Genomic DNA, 18,762 nt, shown 5'->3' on the forward strand with positions numbered 1-18,762 from the left:
CTTTTAATATCCTTTTCATTTACTGTGGTTATTGATATATAGAGTTTAAATTAGTGGGGTTTTTTAATAAAGATTTTATTTATTTATTCATGAAGAAATACAGAGAGAGAGGCAGAGACATAGGCAGAGGGAGAAGCAGGACCCCTGCAGGGAGCCTGATGCGGGACTTGATCCAGGACCCCAGGGTCATGATTTGAGCCAAAGGCAGATGCTCAACCAGTGAGCCACACAGGTGCCCCAAATTAGTGTTTTGTTGAAACTGATACTGGCTCATACCAGCTTGCAAGATCTGATTTTGCATATCTCTTTTCATCTTTGCTTTAAGTGATTTAAACTACCTATAGTGGAAATATTTATACCAAAAAAATTGGTAAATCCATCAATTAGGTCTCTCCCACCTTTGTGATCCTGCTATTAAACATTTACTAGGACAACATAATTTAAATCTATTATCTTGCTGCTTGTCTTCTTTCTGTTCAATATCTTCTTTGTTCTTTTTTTCTGTCTTCTGAGATTTTTTTTTTGTAATTTCGCTTTAGTTGTTATATAAGCTCATTAACTATATCTCTAATGTTTTGTCCTGCTTTTAGGATTTCTAGTGTATATCTTTTTTTTCCTATTCAACAAAAATTTTTCTTATTTTTCTCCAGTAGAATATTTTTAGTTTCAAAACACAGTAAATACAATAATTTAACTTTTCAAAAGATGTTTTAGGGGAGGGGCAAGATGGCGGAAGAGCAGGGTCCCCAAATCACCTGTCCCCACCAAAATACCTAGATAACCTTCAAATCATCCTGAAAATCTACGAATTCGGTCTGAGATCTAAAGAGAGACCAGCTGGAATGCTACAGTGAGAAGAGTCCGCGCTTCTATCAAGGTAGGAAACGGGGAAAAAGAAATAAAGGAACAAAAGGCCTCCGAGGGGGAGGGGCCCCGCGAGGAGACGGGCTGAGGCCGGGGCGAGTGTCCCCAGGACAAGAGAGCCCCGTCCCGGAGGAGCAGGAGCTGCACCAACCTTCCCGGGCGGGCGGAAAGGGGCTCGCAGGGAGCTGGGGCAGGACCCAGGAGGGCGGGGATGCCCTCGGGCTCCCGGGGACACTAACAGACACCTGCGCCCCGGGGGAGTGCTCCGAGCTCCCTAAGGGCTGCAGCGCGCACGGAGGGACCGACCGGAGCAGCTCGGAGGGGCTCGGGCGGCGGCTCCGCGGAGGGGGCTGCGGGGCGGGAGCGCGAATCCACCAGCGCAGGCCCCGGAGCACAGGGCGCCGGGACACAGCCCAGGATCCGGCCTCCCCCGGGACAGGCAGAGGCCGGGAGGGCCCAGGACAGCGAGGACGCTCCTGCCCCGAGCCGAGCAGATCAGCGGCCCCGCCCCGGAGCCTCCAGGCCCTGCGGACGGAGAACCGAGAGCCCCGAGCCCCGTAGTTCCTGCGGAGGCTGAATCCAGGCTTCCAGAGTTGCCATAGCAACTGCTGCTGTTCCTCCTGGGGCCCCACGGGGTAAACAACCCCCGCTGAGCCCTGCAGCAGGCAGGGGCTGAGCAGCTCCCCCAAGTGCTAACACCTGAGAATCAGCACAGCAGGCCCCTCCCCCAGAAGACCAGCTGGACGGACCAGTGATACTCCCCCGTGTTCCAATACAACTTGTTTTTGGCCACTCTGCACTGAGCAAAATGACTAGAAGGAAAACCTCACCTCAAAAGAAAGAATCAGAAACAGCCCTCGCTCCCACAGAGTTACAAAATCTGGATTACACTTCAATGTCAGAAAGCCAATTCAGAAGCACTATTATACAGCTACTGGTGGCTCTAGAAAAAAGCATTAAGGACTCACGAGACTTCATGACTGCAGAATTTAGATCCAATCAGGCAGAAATTAAAAATCAATTGAATGAGATGCAATCCAAACTAGAAGTCCTAACGATGAGGGTTAACGAGGTGGAAGAACGAGTGAGTGACATAGAAGACAAGTTAATGGCAAAGAGGGAAACTGAGGAAAAAAGAGACAGACAATTAAAAGACCATGAAGACAGATTAAGGCAAATAAATGACAGCCTGAGGAAGAAAAACCTACGTTTAATTGGGGTTCCCGAGGGCGCCGAAAGGGACAGAGGGCCAGAATATGTATTTGAACAAATCCTAGCTGAAAACTTTCCCAATCTGGGAAGGGAAACAGGCATTCAGATCCAGGAAATAGAGAGATCCCCCCCTAAAATCAATAAAAACCGTTCAACACCTCGACATCTAATAGTGAAGCTTGCAAATTCCAAAGATAAAGAGAAGATCCTTAAAGCAACAAGAGACAAGAAGTCCCTGACTTTCATGGGGAGGAATATTAGGGTAACAGCAGACCTCTCCACAGAGACCTGGCAGGCCAGAAAGGGCTGGCAGGATATATTCAGGGTCCTAAATGAGAAGAACATGCAACCAAGAATACTTTATCCAGCAAGGCTCTCATTCAAAATGGAAGGAGAGATAAAGAGCTTCCAAGACAGGCAGGAACTGAAAGAATATGTGACCTCCAAACCAGCTCTGCAAGAAATTTTAAGGGGGACTCTTAAAACTCCCCTTTAAGAAGAAGTTCAAGTAACTCTGAACGTGAATGGGCTTAATGACCCCATCAAAAGGCGCAGAGTTTCAGACTGGATAAAAAAACAGGACACATCTATTTGCTGTCTACAAGAGACTCATTTTAGACAGAAGGACACCTACAACCTGAAAATAAAAGGTTGGAGAACCATTTACCATTCAAATGGTTCTCAAAATATACCCTAAAAACTACAGAACACTTCTGAAAGAAATTGAGGAAGACACAAAGAGATGGAAAAATATTCCATGCTCATGGATTGGCAGAATTAATATTGTGAAAATGTCAATGTTACCCAGGGCAATTTACACGTATAATGCAATCCCTATCAAAATACCATGGACTTTCTTCAGAGACTTAGAACAAATTATTTTAAGATTTGTGTGGAATCAGAAAAGACCCCAAACAGCCAGGGGAATTTTAAAAAAAGAAAACCATATCTGGGGGCATCACAATGCCAGATTTCAGGTTGTACTACAAAGCTGTGTTCATCAAGACAGTGTGGTACTGGCACAAAAACAGACATATAGATCAATGGAACAGAACAGAGAACCCAGAAGTGGACCCTGAACTTTATGCTCAACTAATATACGATAAAGGAGGAAAGACGATCCACTGGAAGAAAGACAGTCTCTTCAATAAATGGTGCTGGGAAAATTGGACATCCACATGCAGAAGAATGAAACTGGACCACTCTCTTGCACCATACACAAAGATAAACTCAAAATGGATGAAAGATCTAAATGTGAGACAAGATTCCATCAAAATCCCAGAGAAGAACTCAGGCAACACCCTTTTTGAACTTGGCCACAGTAACCGGAGAAGGACAAACAGTGTATGTTCTCATTCATTTGGGGAATATGAATAATAGCGAAAGGGAATATAAGGGAAGGGAGAAGAAATGTGTGAGAAATATCAGAAAGGGAGACAGAACATAAAGACTTCTAACTCTGGGAAACGAACTAGGGGTGGTGGAGGGGGAGGAGGGTGGGGGGTGGGGTGAATGGGTGACGGGCACTGAGGGGTACACTTGACGGGATGAGCACTGGGTGTTATTCTGTATGTTGGTAAATTGAACACCAATAAAAATTAATTTATAAAAAAAAAGATGTTTTAATTTTAATCATCTGATGTTTATCATGACAAGTCCACTCCTTAATCCCTATCACCTGTTTCACTCACCCTTGCATCCACCTCCTCTCTGTTAACTATCAGTTTGCTCTCTACAGTTAAGAATCTGTTTCTTGATTTCTCTCTCTCTTTTTTTCCCCTTTGCTTCTCTATTTTGTTTCTTAAATTCCACAAATGAGTAAAATCCTATGGTACTTGTCTTTCTCTGACTTATTTCACTTAACATTTTACTCTAGCTCCATCCGTGTCATTGCAAATGGCAAGATTTCATTCTTTTTTATGGCCAAATGATATTCCATTGTGTGTGTGTGTATCAAATTTTCTTTATCCATCATTTGATGGACACTCAGGCTCTTTCCATATCTTGGCTGTTGTAAACAGTGCTGCATAAACATAGGGATGCATGTATCCCTTCAGATTAGTGTTTCTGTATTCTTTGGGTAAATTCCCAGTAGTGTTGGATCATAAAGTAGTTTTATTTTTAACTTTTGAAGGAACTTCCATACTGTTTTCCACAGTGGCTGCACTGGTTTGCATCCCTACCAACAGTGCAAGAGGGTTGCTTTTTCTCCACATCTTTGCAAATATCTGTTACTTGTGTTTTTGATTTTAGCCATTCTGACAGATGTGAGGTGATATCTTATTGTACTTTTGATTTGCATTTCCCTGATGATAAATGATAATAAGCATCTTTTTCATCTGTCTGTTTGCCATCTGTCTGTCTTCCTTGGAGAAATGTCTGTTTCTATCTTTTGCCCATTTTTTAATTGGATTATTTGTTTTTTGGGGTGTTAAGTTTTATAAGTTCTTTTATACTTTGGATATTGACCCTTTATCAGATATGATATTTGCAATTTTTTTTCCCATTCCATAAGTTCCTTTTAGTTTTGTTGATTGTTTCTTTTGCTGTACTTTTGTTTCCCTTGTCTCAGGGGACTTTCTAGAAAAAAAAGTTATTATGGCTGATGTTGGTAAAATTATTGCTTGTGCTCTTTCCTAGGATTTTTATGGTTTCAGATCACATATTTGGGTCCTTAATCCACTTTGAATTTATTTTTGTGTATAGTGTAAGAAAGTGGTATAGTTTCATCTTTTGCATGTTGCTGTCCAGTTTTCCCAACACACTGTCTTTTTCCCATTGGAAATTCTTTCCTGCTTTGTCAGAGATTAATTGGCCATATAGGGACGCCTGGGTTGCTCAGTGGTTGAGTGTCTGCCTTTGGCTCAGGGCGTGATCCCGGGATCTGGGATTGAGTCCCACATCAGGCTCCTTGTATGGAGCCTGCTTCTCCCTCTGGCTAGGTCTTTGCCCCCACCCCCTCTATCTGTGTCTCTCATGAATAAATAAATAAAATCTTTAAGAAAAATAAATAATTGGACATATAATTATGGGTTTATTTCTGGGTTTTCTATTCTGATCTATTGATCTATGTTTTTGTGCCAGTGTCACACTATTTTGTTGACTACTGCTTTGTAATGTAACTTGAAGTCCATAATTGTGATGTCTTCAGCTTTGCTTTTCTTTTTCAAGATTGTTTTAGGTATTTAGGGTCTTTTGGGGTCCCATACAAATTTTTAGATTGTTTGTTCTAAGTCTGTGAAAAACACTGGTGGTATTTTGACAGGAATTGCATTAAATGTGTGGATTGCTTTAAGTAGAATAGACATTTTAACAATATTTGTTCTTTCAATTCATAAGCATGGAATGTATTTCCATATCTTTTCTTTTCTTAAGATTTTATTTATTTATTTGAAAGAGAGAGAGAATGAGAGGAGGAGAGGAGGGAGAGGAGAGGGACAAGCTGACTCCATGCTGAGCACAGAGCCCAATGCAGGGCTTGATCTCAGGATCCCGGACACTTAACTGATTGAGCCACCCAGGCACCCCATGTCTGTCCATTTCTTTGTGTCATCTTAAATTTCTTTCATCAGTGTTTTACAGTTTTCAGAGTACAGGTTTTTCACCTCTTTGGATAGGTTTATTCCTAAGTATATTCTTATTTTTGGTGCAATTGTAAATGGGATTGTTTTCTCAGTTTCTCTTTCTGCTCCTTCATTATTGGTGTAAAGAAATGCAACAGATTTCTTGATGTTGATTTTGTATCCTGTGACTTTACTGAATTTGTTTATCAGTTCTAGCAGTTTTTTTTGTGGAGTCTTTCAAGCTTTTGATATATAGTGTCATGTCATCTGCAAATAGTGAAAGTTTTACTGATATGGATTCCTTTTATTTCTTTTTGTTGTCTGATTGCTGTGGCTAGCACTTCCAGTACTATGTTGAGTAGAAGTGTGGACGTCAGTGTCTTGTTCCTGACTTTAGGATGATGTTAGCTGTGGGTTTTTCATAGAAGGCCTTTATTATGTTAAGGTATGTTCCCTTTAAACCTACTTTGTTGAAGGCTTTTGTCATGATTGGATGTTGTACTTTGTCAATTTTTTTTTCTGCATCTATTGAAATGATCATATGGTTCTTATCCTTTCTCTTACTGATGTGATGTGTCACGATGATTGATTTGTGGATATTAAACCACTCTTGTAACCCAAGAATAAAGCCCAACTGATTGTAGTGAATTATTTTTTTAACGTATTCTTGGAGCACCATATATACCTTTAACTTATTCACAGACCACCTTTGAGTAGTATTGTGACTGTACACTATAGTATTATAAGAACCTTATAAAGTATTTTTTGTTTGCTTCTTCCTAGAAGCACATTTTACATCTCTCTCTCTCTCTCTCCCCCCCCTCTATATATACACACACACACACATATATATGTAATAAACTCTACAACAGTTATTGAATTTACCTTAGTCAATTTTTTTATTTTATTTTATTATTTTTTTAAATTTTTTTAAATTTTTATTTATTTATGATAGTCACACACACACACACAGAGAGAGAGAGAGGCAGAGACACAGGCAGAGGGAGAAGCAGGCTCCATGCACCGGGAGCCCGACGTGGGATTCGATCCCGGGTCTCCAGGATCGCGCCCTGGGCCAAAGGCAGGCGCTAAACCGCTGCGCCACCCAGGGATCCCAATTTTTTTATTTTTTAAAGATAATTTTAAAGTAGTTTTAAAGGTAACTTGAATTATCCACATAGTTATCATTTTCAGTGCTCTTTATTCCTTTATATTGATTCATATTTCCTTCTAGGGTCATTTTCTGTTTGCTTGAAGAATTTTCTTTAACATTTTGTATAGTGCTGGTTTGCTGGTGATGAATTCTCTTAGCTTTTGTATGTTTTAATAAATGTTTATTTATCTTATTTTTTGAAAGATATATTCGGTGGGTACAGAATTCTAATTTAGCATTACTTTTTAAAAAATTTTAGTGCTTTGGGCAGCCCCAGTGGCGCAGCGGTTTAGCGCCGCCTGCAGCTTGGGGTGTGATCCTGGAGACCGAAGATCGAGTCCCACATCGGGCTCCCTGCATGGAACCTGCTTCTCCCTCTACTTGTGTCTCTGCCTCTCTGCCTGCCTCTCTCTCTCTCTCTGCCTCTGAATAAATTAAAAAAATAAATAAATAAAAAATAAAAAATTTTAGTGTTTAAGGATATTGGCTTTCATTTTTTGTGATGTAAAGTCTGCTATCCTTCTTTTTCTGTTGTTGTTCCTATATTCTTTTTTTTTTTTTAAAGTAGGCTCCATGCCCAGTGTGGAGCCTAGTGTGGGGCTTGAACTCACGACCCTGAGATCAAGACCTGAGCTGAAGTCAGGAGTCCCTTACTTAACCAACTGAGCCACCCAGGCACCCCGAATTATTCCTATATTCTTAATATATCTTTTTCTCTGGTTGCTTTTGAGATTTTTTTTATCACTGATTTTAACCAATTTTATTATAATGTACTTTGATGAAATTTTTTTAAAGATTTTATTTATTTGAGAGAGAGCCAGAAAACACAAGTAGAGGGAGCAGGAGACTGGAGAGGGAGAAGCAGGCTTCCCACTGAGCAGTGAGCTGGATGGAGGCTAAATCTTAGGACCCTGAACTAAAGACAGATGCTTAACTGACTGAGCCACCCCCATACCCCCTTTGTTGAACTTTTATCATGTTTTTTGTGCTTGGTGTTAGTTGAGGTTCTTGGATATGTGGGTTATAGTCTTCGACAGATTTGGAAAAATTTCAGCCATTATGTCTTTGATTTTTTTTTTTATTTACTTGAGAGAGAGATAGTGAGCATGAGTGGGGGGAGGAGCAGTGGGAGAGGGGCAAGCTGACTGAGTGCTGAGCATGGAGATGATGCAGTACTCAGTTTCATGACCCTGAGATCATGACCTGAGCTAAAATCAAGAGTCAGATGCTTAACTAACTTAGCCACCCAGATGTCTCTAGCCATTATGTCTTAAAATATTTTTCTTCTGACTTCTCCTTCTCTCCATCTTCTCTTTTTCTGGAACTCCAATGACACATTTACTAAACTTGATTGTTGTTCTGTGACTCACTGATGCTTTGTTAATTTTTTTTCTAGAGTTCTTCTTTTTATGTTTTATTTTGTTATGTACCTAAGTTCACTAATTAGCTATATTGCCATGTCTGTTGTTAATTCCATTCAGTGTACTTTTAATTTCATATTCTGTACTTTTTTATCTCTAAAAGTTTCATGTGGGTCTTTTTTTTATATCTTCCATATTTTTCATTGTCATGCTTCTGCTTCTGCCTTCTTGAACAATTAGAGTATATTTACATGCTGTCTTAATGTGTCATTTCTAAGTCTATTTCTATTGATCAATCAATCTACTCTTTACAGGTTTTATTTTTCTATTTTATTACATATTTTATAATTTATGATTGGATGCTAGACACTGTACATTTTACTTTGTTGGGTGTTGAATTTTTATATTCCTTTAACTATTTGGGGATTTGTTCTGGGGCAGTTTCTTTTAGAAATGGTTTGATCCTTTTGAGATTTGCTTTTAAGCTCTGTTAGGTAGAATCAGAACAGCCTTTATTTGTGGGCCAAACTGGCCTGGACTTCCAGACAATAACCTTAGGATTATTGATAACCCATATGTTAGGAGATCTTTCTATTGTGGTTTGAGAATAAAAACTATTTCTGGCCTTGTGTGAGCATTGGGAATTGTTCTATCTGTTCCTACCCAGTAATTTTTTCCCCCTTATCTAAGTAGTTTCCTCATACTCATGTATTGATCAGACTCACTGAAGACTCAAGGAGAACACTCTAGATGTTCAGAGCATGTGCATATGCTCACCCTCTCTCTCACTTTATTTTCTCTGTGAATTCGAGATTGCTTGACTTCTCTAAACTCTGTTTATTCAACTTAGGAAGACTACTGGACTCTATGTTACTCTTCCATACTGTTTCCAGGTAGTAATCTGAGGACAGTCATAATGCTCATCTTATTTATTTTCCTTCTCTCAGAGGTCACTATACTATTCTTTCTACTTGACTGAAAATGATTGATTTTTGTATATTTTGTCCTGGTTTTTAGTTGGTTAAGGTAGAAGGATAAATCTGTTTTCTGTAATCCATCATGTCTAGAAGTAGAAGTTGTATATCACTGTTTTAATTAGCATTTCCTTTTTACTTAGCAACAAACATATTCTCTCTCTTTTTTAAAAATTTCTTTTGATAGGAAAAAAATTTCCATTTCTGGCTATCCAAATACATAATTATTTTAAAGGTTTCTGTGTTCAGACTCTGTAAGACCCATTTATATTAATATAGCCTTAGGATTGTTGAGTTGTTTATAATATCTAACAATAATTTTCTTTCTTTAAAACTATTTTTTCTTGGGGTGCCTGGGTGGCTCATTTGGTTGAGCATCTGATTCTTAACAGTTCAGGTCTTTTTTTTTTTTAAGATTTTATTTATTTATGCATGAGAGATATATAGAGAGAGAGGCAGAGATACAGGCAGAGGGATAAGCAGGCTCCCTCCGAGGAGCCCGATGTGGGACTTGATCCCAGGACACGAGGATCATGTCCTGACCTAAAGGCAGACGCTCAACCACTGAGCCACCCAAGTGTCCCCTACTTTCAGTCTTTATTCTCTTACTTGGATTTATTCTTTTTTATAGCATTATTGTTTACATTTAAAAAAAAAGATTTTGTGTATTTATTTGAGAGCAAAAGAACAAGTGAGTGGGGGAGGAATAGAAGGAGAGGGACAAGCAGACTCTGCACTGAGTGCAGGGCTAAGGTGGGGCTTGATCCCACAGCCCTGAGATCATGACCTGAGCTGAAATCTAGAGTCAGGCTCTTAGCCAACTGAGCCACCCAGGTGCCCCTATTTACATTCTAATTTATCTTTGTCTTCATCACCTTTTGCCCCCTCCCTGACACAGATGTAAATGCCAGAGGAGCAGAGCCTTTATCTGTTTTGCTCACTATTTTATTCCCAGCACCTTGAGTAGTATGAGTACCTACTGAATTCTTTCTTTCTTTTATTTTATTATTTTTAAAAGACTTTATTTATTTAATTGAAAGAGAGAGAGAGAGAGAGAACCCAGAGCAGACTCCAGGCTGAGCATAGAACCTGATGTGGGGCTCAGTCCCATATTGTGAGATCATGACCTGAGCCAAAACCAAGAGTTGGGCACTTAACTGACTGAGCTACCCAGACGCCGTGCTTACTGGATTATTTATAGATATTTTGTGAAAAAATTAATATCTCATTTGATTATTTTTCCTTTCCTTGTTTTCCTGTAAAACATTTCCTGACTAATTTTATTCACATTGCTTATTTTTTACTATGTGCTTAGAGTATGTGTATGTCTTAGTAACACTGTAACAGTTGAAAGAGACACTTATCATGTCAAGTACTTATTGATTTTTTTTTCCTCTTCCTTAGTCTTCACAGAAGACCAATCCACTTGATAAGCATGTTGAGGTCCTCATCAATAAATATGGATTGTCTGCCAAACCAGTTGCTCCTCAGATGTTTGCATGTGCTGGAAAAGAGCACATGGAAAAATATGGTATGTTAAAAAAATTTTTAGACCTATTGTTAGTTGTATGCATGTGATGAGAAACAACAGGAATTTATTCGGATCTGTGGACAATGCTAGGATATATAAAATATAAAGTGGTTTTTTAATTAAATTGAAGAAATAGTCCATATAGGATTTAGTTGTAAAAAAAAGTATATATAGAACATCATATGGGAAGTATCTAGAATGTTCCATGCCAAAAAATTGAAGTAGGAAAGATAACATAAATCTTGTCCCCTTAAATAAAAGCAAAAATGAATTATTGGGACTTAAGATAAAAAGCTTCTGCACAGCAAAAGACACAGAAAACAACTAAAAGACAACCTACAGAATGGGAGAAGATATTTGCAAATAACATATCAGAGAAAGGGCTAGCATCCAAGATCTATAAAGAACTTATTAAACTCAACAACAAAGAAACAAACAATCCAATCATGAAATGGCAAAAGACATGAATAGAAATTTCACCAAAGAAGACATAGACATGGCCAACAAGCACATGAGAAAATGCTCCACATCACTTGACATCAGGGAAATACAAATCAAAACCACAATGAGATACCACCTCACACCAGTGAGAATGGCGAAAATTAACAAGACAGGAAACAACAAATGTTGTGGAGAAAGGGGAACCCTCTTGCACTGTTGGTGGGAATGTGAACTGGTACAGCCACTCTGGAAAACTGTGTGGGAGGTTCCTCAAAGAGTTAAAAATCTTCTTGTCATTCTATATTGTTTTTGGAGGATATGGAGAGAGACAGATTTAGGTAGCCTTTGCTGTCCTCAGCTACCTGGAAGTCCTGTGTCCGGTGTGTTTTTAAGCTTATATCTTTTCTCAAGTTTTATATTATTCAGAATAGTTGGATAATTTTCTAGTCCAAACTTTGAGGTATAAATGTACAGTATTTTAGTTGAAACGTTGTTTTTCATCCAGTAGATTAATAAATTATAGAATCTTATGGGCTTTTATTTATTTTTTTAAAAGATTTAATTTATTTATTCATGAGAGACACACAGAGAGAGAGGCAGAAACACAGGCAGAGGGAGAAGCAGGCTCCCTGCAGGGAGCCTGATGTGGGACTCCATCCCCGACTTCAGGATCATGCCCTGAGTGGAAGGCAAACAGACGCTCAACCACTGAGCCACCCAGGTGTCCCTCTTACAGGCTTTTAAATTGTCATTTGAAATTGCTGTTTGTGAATGTGTACTAGACATGACTGCATAAGAATGTAGTAGCTTACATTCTGCTGTAGAATCAGCAGATTTTTATGGCTTCAAAGTTTGACTCAAGGAGGTTGAAAATTTTTTTTAAAGATTTTATTTATTTATTTATGAGAGCACACAGAGAGAGGCAGAGACATAGGCAGAGGGAGAAATAGGCTTCCTGCAGGGAGACCGATGCGGGACTCGATCCCAGGACTCCGGGATCACTCCCTGAGCCAAGGGCAGACACTCAACTGAGCCACCCAGACATCTCTGAAATGTTTTTATATTAGACATATCCTTTGAATAGCCAAAAATCTGAATTAGCAGTTCAGGATCAGTAGTCAACAAGCCTTTCATTAGTACCCAGGCTTAATAAATATATAGTAAGTCACTGGCGGAATATTTTTTAAAGAGTTGCTATCTTCTATAGATTAATTGGGTCCTAGGGTAAGAAAAAATGAAAAGAAGAAAAGACATCAACACTTCTTGAATATCTCTTATGTCAGACGGTATGCCAAGTGCTTTTATAGAGTTCATTTGCCCCTCTTCCCTCATCAATCCATGAATGAATTACTTGTAAATCTAATACATGACAATAAAGCATTTGTACTTCTTGCGACAAGGAACTTGCCACCAACTGAGGCCACTCTATTTTTTGGATGATTCCAATCATTACAGTATTCTTTTCCACTTTGAACTCAGATCTCTCTATAGTTTCCACTCATGGTCTTGTTTCTGTCTTCTGAGGCTCACAAGAGATGCGCCTCTTTTACCTTATAGCTCTTCAGATATCTGAAGCCAGCCAGACCTTGTGCTTAACTTCTCTTCTCCTTAACTGTTTCTCATCTGACTTGTTTCATGAGCCATCATCACTGGTCTCATTGCAGATACTGTGATCACCTGTGAGCTTTGCTGGTAGTTATAACACAGTTAAATCATATTGAGCTTGTAGTCAAACAGAACCTCGGAGCCTTTTTCATAGTTTCTTCTTCTTTTCCCAGGTTGTTTTGGGGTTTCTGGAATAGAATTGGTCATTTAATTAATTACATTCTGATCCAACCCATTAATAAGGTTAATAAGCCTTGTTGAAATCTATTTGGATTCAGCATTATAAAGCAGTCCTTCCTGGGTTCAGGTTTGGTGAGCATATCTTTAATTTCCTAATCCAATTTTTGGTAGACATACTAGCCAGAGCATGACTGAGGTTAGAGATTAGCCTAGAGACTTTTCTCCAGGTTAATACGCATTAGTCAGGGCTGGTGGTTTCACAGCATGTGTTCCGTGGGACATTAACTTTGTATGGTTCTCTAATGACATGAGTCAGATAAGTTGGGAGATGCTTCATCCTTTAACCCCCTTTTAGACAGTAATAATACACATGTAATAATAGTAAAGGCTCTGAATGTCTTGCTATAAAGAAATCTGTTTAACTTTGTTTAACCCAGTATTATCTAAACTCATTTGACAGAAGAACCCTTGTTTTTTTAGTAACATCAAAATGCTCTCCGCAAAGAAAAACCAAAACCCACCAATAGTATTTCCTTACCTTGTCCCAAAAGATGTCCTAAAACATTTCATTGCCTTGCTGATACACAGATACTATGTTTTCATTTGATCTGCCAGTCAAATCAATGAAAAAAAGATATTAATCTGCTATGGCTTGTTCTTACTGAATCCATGTTGGCTGCCTCCTGATCATCACTCTTATTGGTAAAAGATCACTGGCATGGACTCTACTTTCTTCAAGATTTGCTCAATTATATGTATATCATTTCTGCTCTGAAGATCATCCTCCTGACAGAGAAGATGAGATGAAGCAGAAATGGGGACTCTTCATTTTCCTGTGCCATGCATTAACATAACATTATCAGCTCCTATCAGTGGACTTTTTTTTCTTCCTTAGTCTTTCTGGCTCTAAAGCAGGATTCAGAACCTATCTTGTGCTGCTTTGTCTTTTTAAAAGTATTTAAAAAAAAGGGGGGGGAGTGCCTGGGGGACTCAGTTGGTTAAGTGTCTGCCTTCAGTTCAGGTCATGATCCTGGGGTCCTGGAATCAAGCCCTGGGTCAGGCACCCTACTCAGCAGGGAATCTACTTTGCCCTCTCCCTCTGACTCTCCCCCTTGCTCGTGCTCTCTCTCTCAAATGAATAAAAGAAAAATCTTAAAAAAATAAAAAGTAGTGGGGGCCCCTGGATGGCTCAGCCAGTTAAGCATCTGCCTTTGGCTCAGTTCATGATCCCAGGGTCCTAGTATTGAGCCCTGCATTGGGCTCTCTGCTCGGTGGCAAGTCTGCTTCTCCTTCTCCCTCTCCCTCTGTGATCTTTCTGGGTCTCACTCTATCTCAAATAAACAAATAAAATCTTTTTTTTTTAAGTAGTAAAAAAAGCCTTGCTTATTTTACTTTCTTAATGTATACTTTTGTTTTTCTGACACTAATCTTTAAGCTTTTTGTTAAGATATTTAAAAACATAACGTATTTTTTGTTAGGCTATAACTTTTCTGAAGACCCTTTTGCCTTATCATGAGGAAGGAGAAGGATCAGGTCCTGGAGGGTATGATTTATAAAATTCACTTAGTCTAGGGGCATTGAGATGCTTTGGCAGACTCCTTGAAAAATTTCTGGCAGTGCTTTCCTGCTTTATATCCACTGTGAATCCCAGGCTATATTTTCTGGTTTTTGAAATTGGACTCTAGTTATACTAGGTAGACTTGACCAGTTTGAACTGTTTTCATTTCATATGCTTATTAATAGATTCAATTCATTAATTATATTCAGGTTTAATTAAAGAAATATTTATGTGATAAATCTGTTGAAGTTGTCCGTACTCATAATTTATACAAGGGAAAATGTGGAAATATTTAATGGGACACTCAGTCCATTGCAACATTTGTTAATAAGCAACAGGAAGGCATGATAGCACTAATAGATGTTTGTTTTCTCTACAGGAACAACAGTTAAACAGTTTGCAAAAATTGGATGGAAAAATCATAAACATTCAGTTAATAACCCGTAAGTATTTTGGAAATATGAAATAGTGAAAATTTGGGTTATCCTGCTGTGTAATGCACAACTTTATACTTGAAAAATAAATTCAAGGAACGCCTGGGTGGCTCAGTGGTTGAGCATCTGCCTTTGGCTCAGGGTGTGGTCTTGGCATTCCGGGATCGAGTCCCACATCAGGCTCCCTGCATAGAGCCTGCTTCTCCCTCTGCCTATGTCTCTGCCTCTCTCTCTCTCTGTGTCTCTCATGATAAATAAATAAAATCTTTTTTAAAAAAAAACAGAGGAGTAAATTCAGAACCTCAAAAATATTAACTAGAATGTTTTATTGTTTTTCATATAAAAGGCTTGTGCCCAAGTAAACTTTTGACTATAGTTTTAGTTTGGGGTCTGTTTATATTTAGAATGCCATTTAAGTTTAAGAAAGAATGTGAATGGTTGGTGTTAAAGATGTAACTGGTCATACATTACAACTGCAGTAAATGAAGTTTATTGTGATAATTCTAGTTGAAAATAACCATTTTAAACCATTCCTTAAAACTTTCCTTAAAATGTTTGTAAATAGCCTATCAGTAGCCATATAAATTACTTTCTATTAAATTATTTGTATTGCTTTAGTAATGTGTTTTAGTCATGTTAGTGTCATTAACTTTTATTCTGGTAGAATAATATGATTATTTATATCCTAAATGATCTTAAGTAAAATTAAATCCTGTGTATTACGGATCATTCATCCTTGAATCCCTAGAACTTAGTGCAATGCCTGGTTCGTAGCATGTTCTTAATGGTTGCTGATAAAATTGGTTCACTGGCAATTGAATAAGTGCCACATAACTATAATTTCTACGAAAACAATACCACTAGGCAATGAAAGAGTAATAGCTAGCTTTATTAAATGTCAACTCTGTGTCACTGTGCTAGGCATTTTTATATGCATTTTGATTTAATCCTCTCAAGGACCCTATAAGGTAGATATCTTTATTCTCATTTTATAGATAAGGAAAACAAGGCTTACAGAAATAAAGCAACTTAAAAAAAAAAGAAAGAAATAAAGCAACTTGCACAGGATCATTCTAAGTAGTGGTAAAATAATGTTTATATTTCTTACTACTAGATTATAAACTCCTTGAGGGCCAGACTCATCTCTTCCTGTTCTTTTTGTTTTGTTTTGTTTTAAAGATCTTATTTATTTATTCGTGAGAGACATAGAGAGAGAGGCAGAGACACAGGCAGAGGGAGGGAGAAGCAAGCTCCATGCAGGGAGCCTGACGTGGGACTCAATCCCAGGTCTCCAGGATCACGCCCTGGCCTGAAGGTTGCGCTAAACCGTGGAGCCACCAGGGCTGCCATCTTCCTGTTCTTAATGCTTAGCATAGAGCTTGGAGCATGATAGGTGCTCAGTAAATTGTTTCTGAACTATTAAACAGATTTTGTCATATTTACTAACATAAAACCATGACAAGAAATATTTTATACCCCAAAGGATCATTACCACATATTTCTAATACTACATACTACTGCCAATTCTCCTAATTTTAATTAATTAATTAATTAATTGATTGATTGATGATTTTTAATTAAAAGATTTTATCTATTCATGAGAGACACATAGAGAAAGTCAGAGACATAGGTGGAGGGAGAGGCAGGCTCCCCACAGGGAGCCTGATGTGGGACTCAATCCTAGAACCCAGGATCACAACCTGAGCCAAAGGCAGATGCTCAACCACTGAGCCATCCAGGTGCCTCTGATTACCCTAATTTTAAATTGATGTTTGAGGGATGCCTGGGTGGCTCAGCGGTAGAGCATCTGCCTTCGGCTTGGGGCGTGATCCTGGAGTCCCAGGATCAAGTCCCATATCAGGCTTCCTGTGTGGAGCCTGCTTCTCCCTCTGCTTGTGTCTCTGCCTCTCTCTCTCTCTGTGTCTCATGAATAGATACATGGAATAGTTAAAAAAATGTTTTTTTAAATAAATAAATTGATGTTTGAGTTCAGGGCATACCTAATTAACAAATAGTATCTAATCCCATGCCCTGGATCAAAGGGTATTTTATGAAAGATATAAGGGTATTGCAAAAGCTTTAGTGATTTTTCATTGTTTATATGATAAAATATGAATTGCTTCATATGACATAATAATATGGCTATAATTTGGCTCGCTCTATTTTGCCAGTCTTATTTCCTACCGCTTTCTGGCTGTTCCTAATCTCTAGCCTCACCAGTTTGTTTTTTCCCGAGTATAGTACACAGTACTCACTTTTGTGTTTTTAGTTATTCTTTTGCTTTTCTTTTGTTTGGTAGATATCTACTTACTCATCAATCCCCAGCCCAAATGTCATTACTTCTCTTAACATCTTTTTTTTCTTTTAAGATTTATTTACTTATTAGAGAGAGAAAGAGAGAAAGCAAGTGCAGGAAAGGGCAAAAGCAGAGGGAGAGAGAAACTTGAGCAGACTCCTTGCTGAGCTCAACACGGGCTTGATCCCATGACCCTGAGATCATGACCTGAGCTGAAACCAATAATTGGATGCTCAACTGACTGCACTACCCAGAGGTCCCCTCTTAATACCCTTTTTAAAGCTTCCTGGGCTTAATTGTTTCTCTTCTCATGAGCTCAGTTACACTGTCTGTAGAACCTCTATTATAACACATCGCACTACCATACTTAGTTATTTTTAAGTCTTTCTTCTTGATGATGGTGGTTCTTGAGCAGACATCCTGTCTTGTCCTGAAGTGAATAATCTTCACTATCTGGCAGGTTATTGGAACATAGTATTCCAATATTCAATATTCAAACATATTCAATAAAATTTCGCTGTCACTGATTGTAGGGTTTGGATGAGTAGTCTTTAGACCATCTTTATGGGCGTCCCACCCTGTTACCTATTTCTCAGAAGGTTGAATTACAAAACTATTTTCAAATGTTTTCTCACAAATTATAAGAATACTTAAAGGTGGGACACCTGGGGTAGCTCAGTGGTTTCGCGCCGCCTTTGGCTCAGGGTGTGATCCTGGAGACGTGGGATTGAGTCTTGTGTTGGGCTCCCTGCATGGAGCCTGCTTCTCCCTCTAACCTGTGTCTCTACCTCTCTCTCTGTGTCTCTCATGAATAAATAAATAAAATCTTAAAAAAAAATACTTAAAGGCCGTGAGATTCTGTGATAAGTAGTGATAGAATTAGGGGATAGCTCATGCTATGTGAGCCCTCAGACCTGAGAGCTATATATTATATATATATAATTTTATATATGAAAGTTACAACTTTCTCCTAGTTGTGTGTACTTAGATGCTCCACAAGTGCCTCAGAGTCAACATGTCCATACGGAATGTATCATTCCCCTCAACCCTGTTTTTCCTTCAGTATTCTCCATGAATGACATCAGTATATATCAATATATACCTAATTATAGAAAACTAAAAGTCATTCAATTTTTTTTAATGCAGACTCCACACCCAGTGTGGAGCCCGACGTGGGCTGTGGAGCCCAGTGTGGGGTGTGGAGCCCAGTGTGGGGCTTGAACTCATGACCCAGAGACCAAGATTTGAGCTAAGTTCAAGAGCTGGATGCGAGTTACTGAGCCACTCAGGCACCCTGACTAGAAGTCACTCTTAACTTTGCCTTCTTCCTCAGTGTCCCATATGAGTTGCAGATGAGTTGAGGATGAACTGAAGCCTAGTTATTCTGCCTCCTTACTCTCTTGAATTCATCCCTTCTCTCCATCTTTCACTTCTTAGTTTCCTACTTTAGACCCTTATCATTTCTTGCCTTAATTATTGCCCTAATTTCATAGTTTAGTTGCTTTTGGTGATGTCCTTTACCATCCCTTCTCCATTTTGTAGCCTTCTTATTTAAATTTAAGTCTGATTGTCACATATCCTTTAGTAGTT

At 38.8% G+C, this 18,762-nt stretch overlaps 1 protein-coding gene across 1 annotated transcript in view; it reads left to right on the forward strand.

The window, feature by feature from the left end:
* SCP2 (sterol carrier protein 2) overlaps positions 1-18,762 on the forward strand; it is a 102,653-nt gene that overhangs the window by 19,028 nt on the left and 64,863 nt on the right. The window contains exons 6-7 of the mRNA XM_055305047.1: positions 10,532-10,658; positions 14,822-14,885. Coding sequence (XP_055161022.1) covers positions 10,532-10,658; positions 14,822-14,885 — 191 coding nt within the window. The remainder of the gene's footprint in view (positions 1-10,531; positions 10,659-14,821; positions 14,886-18,762) is intronic.

The sequence above is a fragment of the Nyctereutes procyonoides genome, unplaced genomic scaffold, assembly GCF_905146905.1.
Source record: "Nyctereutes procyonoides isolate TBG_1078 unplaced genomic scaffold, NYPRO_anot_genome, whole genome shotgun sequence".
NCBI classification, from domain to species: domain Eukaryota; kingdom Metazoa; phylum Chordata; class Mammalia; order Carnivora; family Canidae; genus Nyctereutes; species Nyctereutes procyonoides.